Source organism: Mustela nigripes, chromosome 6 (genome assembly GCF_022355385.1).
Source record: "Mustela nigripes isolate SB6536 chromosome 6, MUSNIG.SB6536, whole genome shotgun sequence".
Classification (NCBI taxonomy): Eukaryota; Metazoa; Chordata; class Mammalia; order Carnivora; family Mustelidae; genus Mustela; species Mustela nigripes.
In genome coordinates, this window is record NC_081562.1 from 19,486,901 (window position 1) to 19,504,719 (window position 17,819).

Consider the following 17,819-nt stretch of genomic DNA (forward strand, 5'->3'; position numbering starts at 1 on the left):
TTACATAGTTGGTTTTTGGTGCCAAGTTAAAGGTCTTTGTAGGAGGTTTCATTTTGCTAGGTTTGACTTGTTGTTCCAAATAGTAAGAACTTTGGGGAACTCCTAGTACATTATTCAGAATAATTACTTCTCTGTCTGCTTCGTGTAAATCCACACATTCTTCAAGCATGTCTTCTGTGTCTTCTAAAACTTTGATGGATCATTGAACAAGACAGAACCTATGGCAGACCTCTAAATCCTCTCTTTACGTTGATAGTAGTTTTATGATTTCATTCTTTAGTCAGAATTGGTTTATTCTCCACCAAACTTGAGATCTAGGCTAAGTCTCTGTTATATCCATAAAGATGACATGAGATGTCATTAGTTACCTTTGCTGAGATTATTTACAGATAGCTAAACCACATCTATTAGAATGCTCTGATCGACCAGTGCAGAACCTCCCATGTCAGTGGGGGTTGGGGGGAGCCAGGGAGGTCCATATCTGATAAATAATGAACTCCTACTCTTAATGCTCAATGCTTCCCTTAAAGATTAACAGTATACTGCAAAAGCTTTCATTTTTTTTATTGCTCACCAATTTTGTTTTTTACAATACATCTGAGACTCTTGCCCAGAACTGACAGCCATCTTGCCAGGCTGGACCCTGCTTTTTTCTATGACCATTTTGCAGATTATAGCCCTCTGACCTCTCTTCTGTTTTCTAAGATCTGGGATCTCCATATGTCAGGATCAAGTTGCTGATTTTATTTGTCCCTCTCATTTAGGAACTTTCTCCCAGTTGGGCTGTGTCATTGGCCCTCTCCATCCTTAACTTAATCTGCTCTATTCAGCCTTACCAGATGAATATTAGGAATTCCCTGTGACCGTTGGGGAACCCTAGAATTTAAAGTCACTCCCCGCTGTTAATCTAGATGCCTTTGGCCTGGCTGTCAAGAGCCCCCTTCTGGTTACCCTTCTTGTACTCACCACTCCCAAATGTTTTATTCTATCCAGGGTTTTTTTTTTGTTTTTTTTTTTTTAATTAAATATGTTTGCTCTGACATCTGTGATTCTGTCATTCTATCATTTTCATGTTTCTGCTGCCTATATGAGCTTCCTCTTCAGTACCGCAGAATTTAACATTTAATTGTGCACTGGTATTACATCATTCCCCTTTTGTTGGATGGGTTGAACTTGTCTCCCCCAACCACCTGTTTTTGAGACCATGTATTTTACTGCTATAACAGCTCTCAAAATATTGTGTAGTGTTTTTGGCAGGTATCATAGTTAAGTATTCATTGAAAACATGCTTGCTTATTGTATTCTTTATTGTAGTTGAAGATGCCCAGAGTGAAATATTTAAAGGAAACAGCAGACATACAGTTTGGAGGGGCTATTTGGTATGTTATTTTAAATTAACTGTATTTATGCAGTAGACTAGAATAAAAGTATAAGTAGTAAAGCTGTTTTACCTTGAAAGGCTAATTAATGTATACTTTTTCTCTGAGCCTGGCTTATAAGTATTAATGAATGCTGATTTAAGTAATCTTAATATTCTGATTTTGAGGCTATAAGTTTTCACCAGCCTTATGATGTGGAAAGTGAGTTGTGTTTTCCCCCTCTTATTTTAGACCACAGATAAAGAAGTCCCTGGGTTAGTGCTAATGCAAGATTTGGCTTTTCTGAGTGGATTTCCACTGACATTCAAGGAAACAAATCAACTAAAAACAAAATTGCCAGAAAATCTTTCTTCTAAAATAAAACTGGTAAGAGCATAGGAAACAGAGCAATGAGTATAGCACATTTCATTTAATGCATGACTCTTCTCTTGTGGTCCATTTCGTTATAGTAGAGCTGACAGTCATATGCACAGAGGGTCTCTTCTGCCACAGGATTGTCATGAAGATGGCTCTTTCTTTACAGAAGATCCTTACTCTTTACTTTTTATTCGGGCAAAAATTTAAGAGTCTTGGTTTGCTGGTTTCTCAGACAGAAACATGATTCATTTGTTTAACAATGCAACCTGTGTATTTATTAAGAGCCTTCACTCATAAAGGGAGTATGCTTCAGATATTTGGAATGGTTGATAATGTGAAACCTTTATTCATAAATAGCTAATCAAGCCACTAATGTATTCGGGGATTTATACCTATTAACTCTTCACACTTTGATGCCATTAGTTAGAGTTGACTTTGGAGGCTGCCCCTGAGACATGCCTTTACCTTAACATTTATTGTTTTTAGACCCACTTGCCCTGTTGTATGGTGTTCTTTCCTTCTGACCTTATGTCAAGATACCTGTAGTTCTGTCAGAAGCATTGCAGATTGTAAAACGTGAATACTTTTCTTCTAGAACAGAAGGCATAAAGATCTGGGCTCAGAATTTTTTAGGGTCTGGTTTTCTTCATTAAAGAACAAGGAAACATTCTTTGAATTTTGCCACATTGATCAGGTTCCTGACTCTTACTTCCTTCTGTTGGTGTCAGTTAACAATTGGAGGTGCAAGATGGAGATGGCAGGGCAGTGGTAATGGAGAGCCTTGTTCGGAGAGTTCTTACCTAGTTCCTGTCTTGACCATGTTTTTTAATGCCCTGCCCCATCCACAACGTTCCCTTTAACTTGTCAGAGAGTGCACAAGTGGGGGAGCAGCAGGCAGAGGGAGAAGCAGGCCCCCCTACTGAGCAGTGAGCCTGATGCAGGACCCTGGGATCATGACCCCAGCTGAAGGCAGCTGCTTAACCAACTGAGCCACCCAGCCATCCCAAGAATGACATTCTTGAATCTGTTTATATGATTGCAACTGTAATATGGTTTCTAAAAAAAATTCTAATTAATTATTTATTTATTTGAGAGAGAATGAGAGAGAGAGAGCATGAGAAGGGGGAGGGTCAGAGGGAGAAGCAGACCTCTCGCTGAGCAGGGAGCCCAACCTGGGACTCGGTCCCGGAACTCCAGGATCATGCCCTGAGCCGAAGGCAGTTGCTTAACCAACTGAGTCACCCAGGCGCCCTGTAATATGTTTTTAAAGGAAAGAAGGTTCGTGACGTATCTCTGTTCCCCAGTCAAGTTTGACTTTTCTTTGCCTGCTGCAGCTGCTTCCCAGTGTTTGCTGACACACACACGGGTGGGTGCTGCCAAAGAATGCCAGTCCAAGTAGTTGTTGATCCTTCAGCAAACTGTTTTTGGGTGGTATGGAGTGTGGTGTGTGCGTAGAGGTAGGGTGGGGTAATAACTTGATTTGGATGAGGAGTACCAACAGGCTCTGCGCACAGTGATGTGCCCCCTTGCACTGTTCATTCACTGTCCAGAGATTTATTTGGATTCCCAGACTTGTCTTTGTGGACGCTAGCACCTCCTCAGAGGGTCAAGCTAATAAGCCATAACATTCATTACAGGTCATTTTCATGATGCTAACACCTGCAATGAACTTCAGGGATTAGAAATTCTGGTTTGGGGAGATTAGAGAGAAAATGAGAAAGGGGAAGAATAGAAGGGGAGTGGATCAGCATTTAAAGCTAATCCTTCAAGTGACTGACTTTCTGTAGGTTCCTCTTCCTGGTTTTATTTTGAATACCTTGAGAAAGAAGTTTCCTGTCATTGGATTCCCAGGCCATTTAGAGTATGAGCTTTTAGTAAATGTCTGCTTTGTGCCGGGACTGTGTTAAGGATCACTGAGTGAATAAAGCATTTACATAATTTGGGGGCACGATCACTTCCAAGTAAGTGTTTATACGAAGTGGTGTAAGCATACCTGGGTTTTAGGTGTACTGGTGCACGGAAGGCTTTGTAGAATACAAGACATTTTAGCTGGGCCCTGGACACAGCAGCCATTCTCCCAGCAGAGAAGGGGGTGGGAAAGACCATTCCTGCAAGAGGGAACAGCCTGAGCAAAGGGCTGGAGGTTTGCAAGTCAGTGGTTTCCAGAAAACCAAGGCAGCTATTTTTGGCAGACAGCCACCAGACGGGGATTTTCCTGGTGCTGAGATTGGGAAAAGAGATTGAGGCCAGATTGGGAAAGATCTGATAAGGAGCCTAACTTTATCCTGGAGGCAAGGGGCATCCTTAGGAGGAGCCCTTGATCTGTTTCTAAGGAACATAGTAGGTGAAGGTATGGTGGTAGGGATTAAGCAAGATGAGCCTGGGCAGAAAACCAGTTTAGCCACTGCAGCCATAGCCCAGCAAGATGTTCAGGTTCAGCAACTGTCCTGGAAGTGGTGCCAGTAAAGAAAATGGTTCTAAAAACATCTGCGAGAAACACTCAGCATGACCCTGTGACTTATTAGCTGTTGGGGAGAGGGAAGGAAAAATGAAAGGGGAAGTGGATGTTAGTAGTGAAGATGGAAGTGATGGCTTTAACCACATTCCTGGCCTCAGTAGGAGAAGCAGATTTTTTGGGAAGGAAACTGAGAGCTCAGTTTGGGGTATGTTGTTAGAGGTACTTTGTGGCATGTGGGAGGAAGGGGTTATTAGACACTGGACTTTAGGACCTGAATGGGGTAGACTGTCTTGCTCTCCCAAGGTTCTTCAGGAGGCCTTGGCCTAGGTCTGTGGCCTCCACCCAGTGCTCAGTTCTGCTCTGGAGGCCCTGCCTGGGTACGAGCAACACAAGATGGATATTACTTGCTCACCTGTGTACCCCTAATGATTACCATACGGCTTTGCACTTAGAATCATGTTTTGGAGGCAATATGTGTGCATGTCAAGTATTCAAGTAGCAAAGTAAGATAGGTGAGTTAGCAAGGAGAGTAGTACAGACCTCCAAAGTTGGCATGTAGAGGCAGGTAAAGTCTGTGTAGATCAGAGACATGGGGGAGGTTCCCATAGAGAAAGAGGCTACATGGATCCTTGAAGGCTGCCCAGGGTGTTGACTCTGGCAGGAAGGACAGTGCTGGGGGGACGGGAGCGCATATTGTCCTTCCTGAACTTGGTTACCTCCGACTTCTGTTCAGGGCACATTCAAGGTAACAGATAATTGTAATAACTGTATTAATGCCCCTTTTAGTGACTTGCCTGAAACTGTGTTACACGCCTGCTCTTATAAAGTATGGTACCCTTTGTTTTGGTTTTACTCCTAAAATAGACACTTCCCATAGATTAAAGCAACTCTGGAACTGACTTAAGTTTTAGAAAACTCTTGAGTTGTCAAGTTACTGGAATGAGTTTGTTTTCACTTGTATTAGAGGCATGTTTTTTTCCCTAACCTTATGCTACCATGTATAGGTGTATCGATCCATTATGCTAGATAATGCTCTAGTAACACATACCCTGAAATCTCTGGCTTAAAAGTAGCAGACCTTTACTTCTCAGTCATCTTGCCTGTTGTGGGCCTTCAGTGGGTGGGTGTAGTTTTTCTCTTTGAGAAACTTATAATTTAAAGAATTTAGATAAACTTACTAATTCCATGTAAGAAGCTGTGAATGGAAGCAGCTGCCCAAGCTAATCCAGCATTCAGTATTTACTACACCCACTTTTCCTTGCCACCGCCTCTCTTCCTGCAGATGTCCATGACTAGGGTGCCACCTAGTGGCTAGCGGAGGATACTTCTCCCTGCCCTTTTCACCACTCACAACTTGGTTGATTATGGTGGCAGAAAAGGTTTTTCAACATAGAAATATTCCCTTAAGCTCTTTAGTTTTCATGGCTCTAGTCAGGAAAATGTCTATGAAATTTCAAAGTATTTGTATAGAAGATATTAATAGAAGGGTATCTGCCCAATAAAATTTAAATTTGAGTATTAAAGTACTACATTCATTAAAAATTTAGTGATTGTTCTGTTTCACGGAGCTCTCCGAGGTGCTGCCGGAGCCACTGTGGGAGGGAAGGATGGAGCAGGGGAAGGCTGGGGCAGGCAGTGAGACTCAGTACATAGTCGGATAGAAGAATGTTTGTCTTGCCTCCCACCTGCCCCCCACACACTGAGGCAGGATAACAGCAGTGAGAGCTGACCTTCAGTGAGTGCTCAGTATATACCAGGTGCTGTCAGGGTGAAGGAAAGTAATCAGTCAGGAAGATAGTACACACCTTCGCATGTATGCACCCAAACACCCACATGCAGTTTGTGATAAGGGGGAAAATATAAATGAAATTTCAACTTGAACTTCTCATTTTTGACATCATAAACTCAGGAAACTTGGAAAGATGAGCTAAATTTAGTCAGGTAGCATATATGAGAGCTCAGGAGGAGCTCATAATTATTTGCATTTGCTCTGCAATTAATTAATTAACTAATTAATTAAGAATCTGGCCCTGTTAGGAGAGTCAGTTCAGCAGAAGGAGTTCTCACCCCCATCTTTTTAAGCGGATCTGGTAGTGGTAGAAAGCCTATTTGTAAAACATGATGTTTGTAGTCATCTTAGACTGATGACTTCTTTGAAAGCTCTGCCCCAGAAGGTGCTTTTCCTATGGAGACTGTTCAAGCATCCCTGTCAGAGACATTCCTCTTAGACGTGACTCACAAAAGTTTGGAGACTGTGCTTGCAGGCTTGTTTCTACCAATCCCAGCAATGTTACATCGCAGGGTTTCCTCCAGTATAAGCAGTTGGTGATATTCTAGAACAGAGGTCACAGCTGGTGACCAGTTGTGTTTTGTTTGAAAGCAGGACAATTGAAAACATTTGAGCCAGCATTGAAAATGGGGAGATTTCATAGAACACATGGGGATTCTGGCCTTTTAGGAGATCTTGCTGCACTTGTCAATATTGAGTATTGACTGCGGCTTTTGGGTTCGGCCTGAAATGTCCCATGTGCCAGAACTCCACCACTCCCTCTGTTTTACATTACCTGGGTTCTTCCACTCATTTGGAAAGTGTGTCTGGCCTGTTTACATCTTCTTTCGGTGATCATAAGCTTACTAGTTCATAATCTATATAGAGAGCCAGAATTAAACTTTAAACATACATAATATAGATTTAAGTATGCATTATACGTGTTATATACATTTAAAGATTAAAAATCAAACTGGGAATTTAGAGGTGTCTCTTTTTTGAGGCTCAGTTTTTCTACATGTAACCTTTTGTTATTTTACAGTTACAGTTATATTCAGAAGCCAGTGTAGCACTTCTAAAACTGAATAACCCAAAAGAGTTCCAAGAACTGAATAAGCAGACTAAGAAGAACATGACTATTGATGGAAAAGAACTGACTATAAGTCCTGCATATTTATTATGGGACCTGAGTGCAATTAGCCAGGTAAGGGAAGCAGAGATCCTTTCTAAACCCTAATCAAGGGTTTAGATTTATGGATTTATAAGTCATTATATTTGAAGGAGGAAGAGGACTTACAGAGAGTTGAGTTGATTGGAACTTTTCTAATTTTCTAGTCATTGCCATTGGTTAATATTAACTGAATTGCCCTAGAATCAGATCCAAGAACCTTCTCTTTAAAAAAGTACAAAAGAAGTGTTGGGTATTTTTGTTATTTTAAATATGCTTAGTGTTTTGCATTTTTTGTGATGTTCAAATGTAGGACTCAGTCTTTAGAAGTCTGCCAGAGCACCCTGAGAGCAGATCTGGCAGAGGGGACAACCAGGAGGAAAGGTGTGACTTAAGCAGTATTTTACATTTTCACATGTGAAATGTTCTTTTCAGTCTAAGCAGGATGAAGATGTTTCTGCCAGCCGTTTTGAAGATAACGAAGAACTGAGATATTCACTGCGATCCATTGAGAGGCATGCTCCGTGGGTTCGGAATATTTTCATTGTCACCAATGGACAGATTCCATCTTGGCTGAACCTTGATAATCCTCGAGTGACAATAGTCACACACCAGGTCCATGACTTTCCATGTGATCACAAGGCTGTGGTTTCCTTTTCTGTCCTTCACCTATCCCTAATTTTATTCCCTTTTCCCTCATCCTCCCCACCTCCATCCCCTTTGACTGTTCTACTTATCTCCCTTCCTTCCTTCCAAAAAGGAAAACAAAATGAAATAATTCTCATCCACCCTCTTTTTCTCTTGCCTTTGTTGTTGTTTGCTTAAAGGATGTTTTTAGAAACTTGAGCCACTTGCCTACCTTTAGTTCACCTGCTATTGAAAGTCACATTCATCGCATTGAAGGGCTGTCCCAGAAGTTTATTTATCTGAACGATGATGTCATGTTTGGGAAGGATGTTTGGCCGGATGATTTTTATAGTCACTCCAAAGGCCAGAAGGTGAGTGCCTGAGAGGAAAGGATGCCTAGCTTAGAAGTCATTTAGAAGTTATAAACAGATCAGGAAAACAGTATACATACTACTCTATATACCGTTTGGGTCAAATAAGCATTTTTGAGTGCTAAACTCAGGAGAGTTAACAATTTGGGAGGACAAAAAATGTTCCTTAGTAGTTTTTTCCTTCCCTACATTGTCAGACACCCAGACCGCACCTCCTGTATTTTCTACTACAGCAATAGCAGAGAAAGCAAAACCACTATGAAATACAAAATCATCATTAGAACATTAGCAAAATGGCCAAGATAAAAAGTGAGTTCAATTTTCCACTTACGGACATGGGTGTAATTTCATGTAGGGCAGCAGTCTCCCTTGACGTTGAGAGGTATGACTGAGAAGTCGTTATGAGCACAGACAGAGGGGCCAATAATTGAGGATGGTCCTGGGCAATGATTACGTGTGTTTCCTGTCTGCATACTGGGGACACTAGGAATACCCCTGTGGCCCTGTTAGGATTCAGTGAAAAGTTGGAGAATTACTACCATAAACTTTAAAGTTACAGAATCCTGCAACTGGAAATGCTAATTGCACAAAACTACTTTTCCTCTTGCTGTTTATGCCACCCCAGTGTGCCCCTTCTCTCCGTCCCTGTTGAGTTGCCTCCTCTGTGTTTGTAGGGCTGACAGGGTGAGCTGTGGCTTGGCAGGAGAGACAGACAAAATCAGTAACTAGGAACAGTGATTTCGATGTTGGCAGGTGTGCCCTCAGTGGGAAGTAATGGCTGCCCAGGAGTTTGAAACCAGACAGGGCTAGATTCCCATCTGAATTGAGTGAACTTTGAAGAACAAGTAAGAGTTAACTAGATGAAGAAAGGCATTCCAAATAGATGGAGCATGCAGAGGCATGGGGTGTATTTTTTAAATTAATTTATTTTAAAAGGTGACCACATACCATGTCACTCACTTTAAAAGGCGAGTTCACAACTTAGAACACTGCGCTAACATCATTTATTGCAGGACCTATGCACGGAGATAAGGGTATTGAGAGTTCATCTGACAAGATCATGGGTAAACACATTGAGGAATTACATTTAGGAATTAATGACAGTTGTCACAGAAAAGCAGTGAACGTGTGATATACTTTCTACCTGCTTTGGCACACATTTGTACTTATCTTTAAGTCTGATGTGTTGCTTTTTTTTTATTTCAAGATAGATTATAAACCAATCCATGAGTTGAGTCCTTGTCTGCTTTCCTTGAGTCATGAAAAAGAGGAGATGTGCTCAGTAAGAGTCATTGACGTAGCAGGACTCTGTAAACTGCTGCAGCAAACAGTGTAAAAATACACCACGGGGATGCGGGTGGCCGGCCCAGGGAGAATCGTAACCTTTACTGGAGGCTCCGTTTCTTTCCTTTTTTTTTTTTTTTTTTTTTTTTAAAAGGAATCCTAATTTGAAATTAGAAAGTGTCTATATTATTTTCTTTTTGGCTCTGTCATAGGTTTATTTGACATGGCCTGTGCCAAATTGTGCTGAGGGCTGCCCGGGTTCCTGGATTAAAGACGGCTATTGTGACAAGGCTTGCAATAATTCAGCCTGTGACTGGGATGGTGGTGACTGCTCTGGTAATGATGTGCTCACATGTAATTTATTCATGTTTACTGACTTTTTTTCATTCATATCATCACTGAATAGGTATAGTGAGTTAAACATTCTTCCTGTGTTAAAACAATACATAGAGTAATCCATAGATTGTGGATGTAATGACTCACATTCCCGGTGGCTCGGTTTTTCATATTCTCCATTGTTGAGGGCATATTCCCAGGCTGGCCCTGCACTTGAAAATGCCTTTTATTATGTGAAATTAAAAAATCAGGAATATCTTTAATTATGTAATCTCAAAAGCAAGAATCACTCTACCTGGTTCCTAGGAGCTCAAGGCTGGTGGCTTTCAGCAGCAGCTTTCTGTCAGTGATCTCTTCAGCATCTTCTCTCTCTTACATGGTTATATCTGTATTTGTTTATAATAGCATGTTTTTACATTTATTGATTGCCTTTCAGTTTATCAAGCATTTGAGTTTATAATGCATTTTCCTTTACCCACTTGAATTTCTCAGTCACCTAAGAAGGAGACAGTATGTGCACAGATATTATCATCCCTATATTCCATTTACAGAAACAGATTTGAAAAAGTGCGAAGTATTAGAAGAAACAAAGCTTTAAGTTGTGTTCTGTCTGATGCACTTTTGAAAAATGTAAGCAGCCTCAGTGAGAGAACACAGACATGCCAAGAAGATCCGTGCAGTCCAGAGACGTCAGCCCCTAATAGAACGTTAAGGTTCGATGATGAGGCTGGCACCCCATATTAGACACGTTTTGGCAGTTCTGACGGTCCGTCTTTAGAATAATCTCCTCCTGTTTCTCTGCTCCTCCACATGCACCTCCACATGCCCCTGTAGGCCAGTTTGTACTTCAAGGTTGCACGGCTCTAAGTGCCAAGGCCTGGTCATCCCATGCCCAGTCCCCTGTCAAGTGATTTTTCCCTTTTCAGTTTGTTTTCTTCTTAAGATACATGAAAATTTCTGCTAAAGAATGGGGTGAACCTTTTCTGACTGAAATGCAGGCATCAACCTTGATAGCACTACTGAGAAAGAAGGAACAGTCCTTTTCCAAGATAATAAGCACAGCAAGATTCTGTCTTCCTCCTCCCCCTACAGGTAACAATGGTGGGAGTCGCTATGCTGCAGGAGGCGGGGGTACCGGCAGTATTGGAATTGGACAGCCCTGGCAGTTTGGCGGAGGACTAAATAGTGTCTCTTACTGTAATCAAGGATGTGCGAATTCCTGGCTTGCTGATAAGTTCTGTGACCAAGCTTGCAATGTCTTGTCCTGTGGGTTTGATGCTGGCGACTGTGGGCAAGGTATATTTAATCACGTAAAAAGATACTTAGAGTAAGGGGATCAAAATCCTTGATAAGTAAAGGGAGGTGTGTATTGTTGTTACTTAAAGTAATTATTCTCTATGAATCCGTTGCCCATCATTGCATCCAGACCAGGTGTAAGTGAAAAGAGAGGACACAGATCTTTTTTTCGTTTTCTTTTTTTTTTTTTTAAGATTTATTTATTTATTTATTTGACAGAGATCACAAGTAGGCAGAGGCAGACAGAGAGAAAGGGGGAAAGCAGACTCCCTGCCAAGCAGAGAGCCCTATGCGGGGCTCAATCCCAGGACCCTGAGACCACAGCCTGAGCCGAAGGCAGAGGCCTTAACCCACTGAGCCACCTAGGCGCCCCGAGGACACAGATCTTTAAAAAACAGTACACACTAGAGCTGCATCTTTGCCTGTTATTGCTCCAGTCTGACTTATTTTGTATGAGGCAGATGCACCTTCATTGAAAATATATGGCAAAGGTTTGATTTAGAAACAATAGAAAGAGACCAGTAATACACTAAGTAAGAATGGTTTGAACTCTGGATCTTGATAGCTTTTCCCTGGAGGTCATTTTGGCAGAAGGTTCTATTTCCTCAAATGGATACAAAGATGAGAGTTGATCAGTGGAATTTACCCTCTCTCTTTAGTCAGTTAGACTCAGCATTCCACGTTGATAATAGTGATTGCTTCGGATAATAAAGTGAGCCCCCATACCAACAGCTCTTGTGTTAAAATGTTTGATTATTCCGAAGTCAATGTAAAGTCATTCTTAGAAAGTGAAAATCCAAACCCTAAGAATTAAAGGAAACGGAGGTGGAAATTCCTCATTTTTAAAGTCATGTTTGTGTTTTTTCCTCTAGATCATTTTCATGAATTGTATAAAGTAACTCTTCTCCCAAACCAGACTCACTATGTTATTCCAAAAGGTGAATGCCTGCCTTATTTCAGCTTTGCAGAAATAGCCAAAAGAGGAATCGAAGGTGCCTATAGTGACAACCCAATAATTCGACATGCTTCTATTGCCAATAAGTGGAAAACCATCCACCTCATAATGCACAGTGGAATGAATGCGACCACAATACATTTTAATCTCACATTTCAAAATACAAATGATGAAGAGTTCAAAATCCAGATAACAGTAGAGGTTGACACAAGAGAGGAACCCAAAGTGAATTCTACGACCCAGAAGTCTTACCAAAATTTGGTTAGTCCCACAACACTTCTTCCAGAGGCGGAAATACTGTTTGAGGATATTCCTGAAGAGAAACGCTTTCCAAAGTTCAAAAGACATGATGTTAACACAACAGGAAGATTCCAGGTAGAGGTGGAAATTCCCTTGGTAAATATTTCACTCCTTCCCAAAGAGGCTCAATTGAGTCTCAGTAACTTGGATTTGCAGCTAGAACGTGGAGACATCACTGTGAAAGGATACAACCTGTCCAAGTCAGCATTGCTGAGATCATTTCTGAGGAGCTCACCAGGTGCTGAAGTAAAAATAAATCAAGCTTTAATAACAGATGAAAGAAATGACAGTGTAGAGGCCCCACTGGAAAAACAGGTTCACAAAAGCATCTTGCCGAAAAGCTTGGGAACATCTGAAAGATTACAGAGGTCGACGTTTTCAGCAGTGACAATGAAAGTGAATGGTCACTACCAGAGTCAGAATCCACCCCCGGACTTAGAAATCGAAGAAAAATTTAAATCTGAAATTCTGATCCAAAAAGTAAGAGGTGGAAGTGTATCAACAGAAAAACTCTCCTCTCGGATTGTTCCACTGGAAAAGCAGATTACAAAAGAAAAGAAAATCACAGGGAAAGAACGAGAGAAAACCAGAATGGAGGAAAATGCAAACAACTACGTAGATGTTAATGAAGTACTACCTGGAAGAAAACTGCAGCATTATACAGACAGTTACCTGGGCTTTTTGCCATGGGAGAAAAAAAAGTATTTCCAGGATCTTCTCGACGTAAGTTATATCCAGCTTTCATCTTTCCCATGCTCAGAAAAATAAATAACCTTGTAAGGGGTAATTATATAATAATAGGTACTGTTTATTCAGGACGTCCTGTGCCAGTCACTGTACTAAATGCTTTTTCTTACATGCTTTTATTGCCCCAACACCCCTAACAATAAAAATACCTTATAAGGTTATCTACTAGTATGATCCTCATGTCACAGTTTAGGAAACAGCTTAAGCTAATGTGAATGAGTAAGGGAGTAAGCTGGGGGCATGCCCTGAGAAAGTAGTAGAACAGGGATGGTATCTTCACTTGACATATTCTGATTTCAAAAAAAATGCTTCTGCATATACTGTGTGAGTCAGATCTGATTATTTTTCTAATTTTACTGATTAAAAAAAAAGAAACCCAGGGTGCAGATAAATTAATTAGTTTCCAGTGTGAGCCAAGCCTCAGGGTTCAAGTGCTCACTCTCCTGTACCATGGTCTCCATGGTGCCATGCTGTCATCTGTCCATCTGCCAAGTGCTGTCACTGTGTTCACTGCAGGGGAATGCAAGACTATTAGAACACAGCTAGGAGGACAGATTTGTGAGTAAATAATTGTAGCGACGTGACGGAGGTCTCCCGAGGTTGCGCAAGGAGTCCAAAAGGAAAATTTCTTACTTTGCCTAGAGGTATTAGAGAAGGCATCCATGAGGAGCTATCCTCCTGAACTATTTGTGAGGATAGTTCCTGTCAACTATGTGGGAATTGACAGACCACCCTGTCTGTGGTCAAGGCTGGATCATGAACAGAGCACAGCCATGAGTAGGTGTCAGGCTGGGAAAAAAGAGGCTGAAGAGGGGAACTTCCCTCACTGTCTTTGGAGAGTATCTTATCCCTACAGTAGTCATTTACCAATTGAGTGAAGGACTGCAAAGTTCTTACCTGTGATAATATCCCTTTCATTACTTACTTTAAATTAAAAAATATTATAGACTAGTGGCAAAAATTGTAAGCAATCCAAAAAATATACAGTAAAAAAGGGAAAGATCTTCCTCCTTTCTTCCTTTATTTTCTTACTTGAAATAATCACTAGGAATAGTTTGGTGGGTATTTTTCCAGTATTTTTATATAGATATGCAAATAAACAAACTATATTAATACGTCTTTTGCGGCAGTGTTTTGTTTTTTTGTTTGCAGCAGTGTTTTGCAGCAGTGAACTAGCACTACACATACTGCTCTGTGGTTGCCTCTTGATCCGGTAGTATGGGAGCAAACCCATGCGAGTGTCACTGTGTTTTTTAAGAGCTGTTTGTTTTGCAATTACAAGTAGTGTTGCAGTAGATATTCTTGTACGTATAGCCTATTTTTGAGGAAGTTTCTACTTATGTAGGTGGAATTTCTAGGTTAAAGTTAATTTTTTTTTTACTGTGTCCTTCTAGAATGCCATACCACTTCATACTGCCACAGTATACAAAAGTGCTAGTTTCTCCACAGGCTAACCAACAACAGTATCAATCGATATTTTTTCACCAGATTGAGAAGCAAAAATATCCCATCTTCGTAAAGTGTATTCATATATTCTCTTAATATTCTTTGCCCATTAGTTTTGCCTCTTACTGATTTTGATTTTGACAGGGTTCCATCTTTGTATTTTATAATATTAACACTGTTATATGGTGAAACAATCCTTTTTTTGGTCCTTCTGTTCAGAACTCAAGTGCTTACTGCTTAGATGTCACCAGTAGAAATAACTTGATATTGAAAGTGCTATTAAATTGATCAGTTGGTTAATTTTTATTTTTAAAGTAGGCTTCAATGTGAGGCCTGAACTTAACAACCTGAGATCAAGACCTGGGCCAAGATCAAGAGTCAGATGTTCAATCAACTGACCACCCAGACGCCCCTGTCAAACTTACTTTCAAATAAATTTTTTAAATACTGCACTGAATTGGCTATGAAATTTCATGCTTGGTGACTAGTCCTTGAAAAATACCCTATAAATAGACCTCCTTTGCCCAACTGTTGTTCATAGACCAGTGCTGGTGAAACTTTCACTGAAATTGAGTTTAGTCCTACTCTTAGGATCCTTAAAGTGATCTGCTGGTGCTCATTTATTTGTCACAGTTCCTGGCTAGGTATATAAAATACTACTTAAACAAAGTACACCTGTGCAGTAAACATAATGCTATGTTACATGGAATTCTCTTTTCAGGAAGAAGAGTCATTGAAGACACAACTGGCATACTACACTGATAGCAAACACACTGGAAGGAAGTTGAAAGATACATTTGCAGATTCCCTTCGATACGTAAATAAAATTCTAAACAGCAAGTTTGGATTCACATCTCGGAAAGTCCCTGCACACATGCCTCACATGATTGACCGAATCGTTATGCAAGAACTTCAAGATATGTAAGTCTTGCTTATTGTGTGAGTTGCTTGCACGTGCTCAGAGTTAAGTCTGCTTACAGTGGACGTCTTTGTGGTGCTTGATGTATGGCTCTTAACACGTGACAACTGGTATGTTGAAGGTATCAGCGAAAGAAATGGGAAAGAAGATTCTAACTCCACAAATGTTGGAATATATTTGAATACAGATTAATGTCTATATATACTTCAAGTATCCAGAGCTCAGCTCACTGTATGTTATGTTTGGACAGGTTCCCTGAAGAATTTGACAAGACATCATTTCACAAAGTGCGCCATTCGGAGGATATGCAGTTTGCCTTTTCATATTTTTACTATCTCATGAGTGCTGTTCAGCCACTGAATATATCTCAGGTTTTTGATGAAGTTGATACAGACCAGTCTGGTGTCTTATCTGACAGAGAAATCCGAACACTGGCTACCAGAATTCACGACCTGCCTTTAAGTTTGCAGGTGTGTTTTGTTTTGTTTTTCTCTTCTGAACCTTCTCTTTTCTTTCACATATTTTGTTGTAGTGCAAGTAAGAGTAATTCTTAATATTTAACAGAGGTATTCACAACTAGTCCATTTTTAGTGCCAGAATTAAAGCCAAATTTGAGGTTCATATTTTATAAGAGTACATTTTTAGGCCTGAAGTAGGTGTTCTGCTATTATATTATGTGGAAAAGAGCCAGACCATCCCTGCATATAAGATTCTCGTGACAGGTTCTTTCAGGAGCTTCAGGTGTGGCCCACTGGATTGTTGTCTCAGCCAGGCCTGGGTTGTTGCACAGTCCCCTTGGTCACAGCATCCTGTAGTCCTAGGAGTAGACGACTTGTTAGTGGAGAGTGCCAAGATGAACCTGACTGCAGGACCTCCCATCTGGGGCTCCCCCTGACTAAAAAGTGCCTCATAAGCCAGTATGTTCTACTTTGAGATGAAGATGAAATATTTGTGTTTGTATTATCTCATTCTGTTCTTTTGGGGATGTTTTTATTTTAGGAGCCATGTAATCAAACTCCCCTTGAAGATAGCATTTAAAGAAATTTTGTTGGAGACTTTCACATAATTTTTATTTTTAAAACCACAGTTATTACTTGTACATATAAGGTTTATCCTTTTATTTTGCTTTATTAGGATTTAACAGGTCTGGAACACATGCTAATAAATTGCTCGAAAATGCTCCCTGTTAATATCACTCTGCTAAATAGTGTTCCACCAACTCAGGAAGCATACTATGATCCCAATTTGGTAAGTGGCATGAGTTCCTTTGTGTAACAAGGAAGTATATCCTTATCAAGTATTATCTGTACCGGTTTTGTATAGCATTTCAAACATATGAAGTAGACTCTATATTTATCTCTTTGGTAGACAGCAGAAGTTCAGATAATCCGGAATCATTCATATCTTTTCTTTCTCCTATCTAGTGGATGTTAAGCTAATATTGAGATTAGTTGCTAATATTCTATAATCAGACATCTGTTCATTAAGGACAGCAGAGGATAGCCAATGAGAATACTTCAGAGAGTTTTGCTGGTGTTTACTCTCACTCAAGACTTCTGTTTCCCCCACCTGTACTTTCATTTCTGTCCTTCACTGTCTTTTCTCCTCCCCTTTCCTAGCTTTCTCTTATAAACTTTGTGTTCCTAGTAAGACTTCACAGTTACCAGGCCCCTGCGTTTACACAGAACTTGCAGAAATGTGTTCCTCCCTAAGGAAGGTGATTTATACTAGCTTTCTGGCATGAGATTTAGAATCAGCAAATACCCTTTTAAGAATTAAGTAAAGGCTGCTTGCTAATGTTAATAAGTTAGGCTTGAGGTTCATACAAATAAACTACTTGGAACATGAATACTAACAGCATTTTGTTAGCATTACTCGAATGAACTCTTAGCAAGGTGCTGGCTTCATTACTGTAATTAACTGTGATTATACCTAGGATAAAGTATTTCCCAATTAGGTTAAGAATGACAAGTTAGCTTATGAGTATGACATAGACCAGTTCATTACAATTTATGTTAGAAATTTATTCTGCCAGTAACTTACAAGACTATTTTAACAGTGTATAGCAATGTGTGATTAAAATAAAAATTTATTTACAAAAACAGGCAATTAGCCTGGAGGTTATTTCATGCCAATTTGACTTTTTCAAATACTGCATTAAAGTATTTGTCTTGATTAGGAGTCTTTGGTCCCTCCTTAAATTTTGCCCTGAGGTTAGTGCTTCAACCTATCCCACCCAGGTCTTGGCCTGATGCATTGTTTGTATTTTCTCTAGCCACCAGTCACTAAGAGTCTAGTAACCAACTGTAAACCAGTAACTGATAAAATCCACAAAGCATATAAGGACAAAAACAAATATAGGTAAGTTGTACATACATTTTCTCTGTTTAAGAATAATTGTAGGAGTC

General features: G+C 40.2%; 1 protein-coding gene across 2 annotated transcripts in view; it reads left to right on the forward strand.

Moving 5' to 3' along the window:
* GNPTAB (N-acetylglucosamine-1-phosphate transferase subunits alpha and beta) overlaps window positions 1-17,819 on the forward strand; it is a 75,878-nt gene that overhangs the window by 43,047 nt on the left and 15,012 nt on the right. For both annotated transcript variants that reach the window (XM_059402242.1, XM_059402243.1), the window contains 12 exons: window positions 1,315-1,379; window positions 1,611-1,745; window positions 7,005-7,166; window positions 7,566-7,745; window positions 7,958-8,128; window positions 9,625-9,748; window positions 10,841-11,044; window positions 11,917-13,022; window positions 15,214-15,413; window positions 15,662-15,881; window positions 16,546-16,659; window positions 17,687-17,772. In XM_059402242.1, coding sequence (XP_059258225.1) covers window positions 1,315-1,379; window positions 1,611-1,745; window positions 7,005-7,166; window positions 7,566-7,745; window positions 7,958-8,128; window positions 9,625-9,748; window positions 10,841-11,044; window positions 11,917-13,022; window positions 15,214-15,413; window positions 15,662-15,881; window positions 16,546-16,659; window positions 17,687-17,772 — 2,767 coding nt within the window. The remainder of the gene's footprint in view (window positions 1-1,314; window positions 1,380-1,610; window positions 1,746-7,004; window positions 7,167-7,565; window positions 7,746-7,957; window positions 8,129-9,624; window positions 9,749-10,840; window positions 11,045-11,916; window positions 13,023-15,213; window positions 15,414-15,661; window positions 15,882-16,545; window positions 16,660-17,686; window positions 17,773-17,819) is intronic.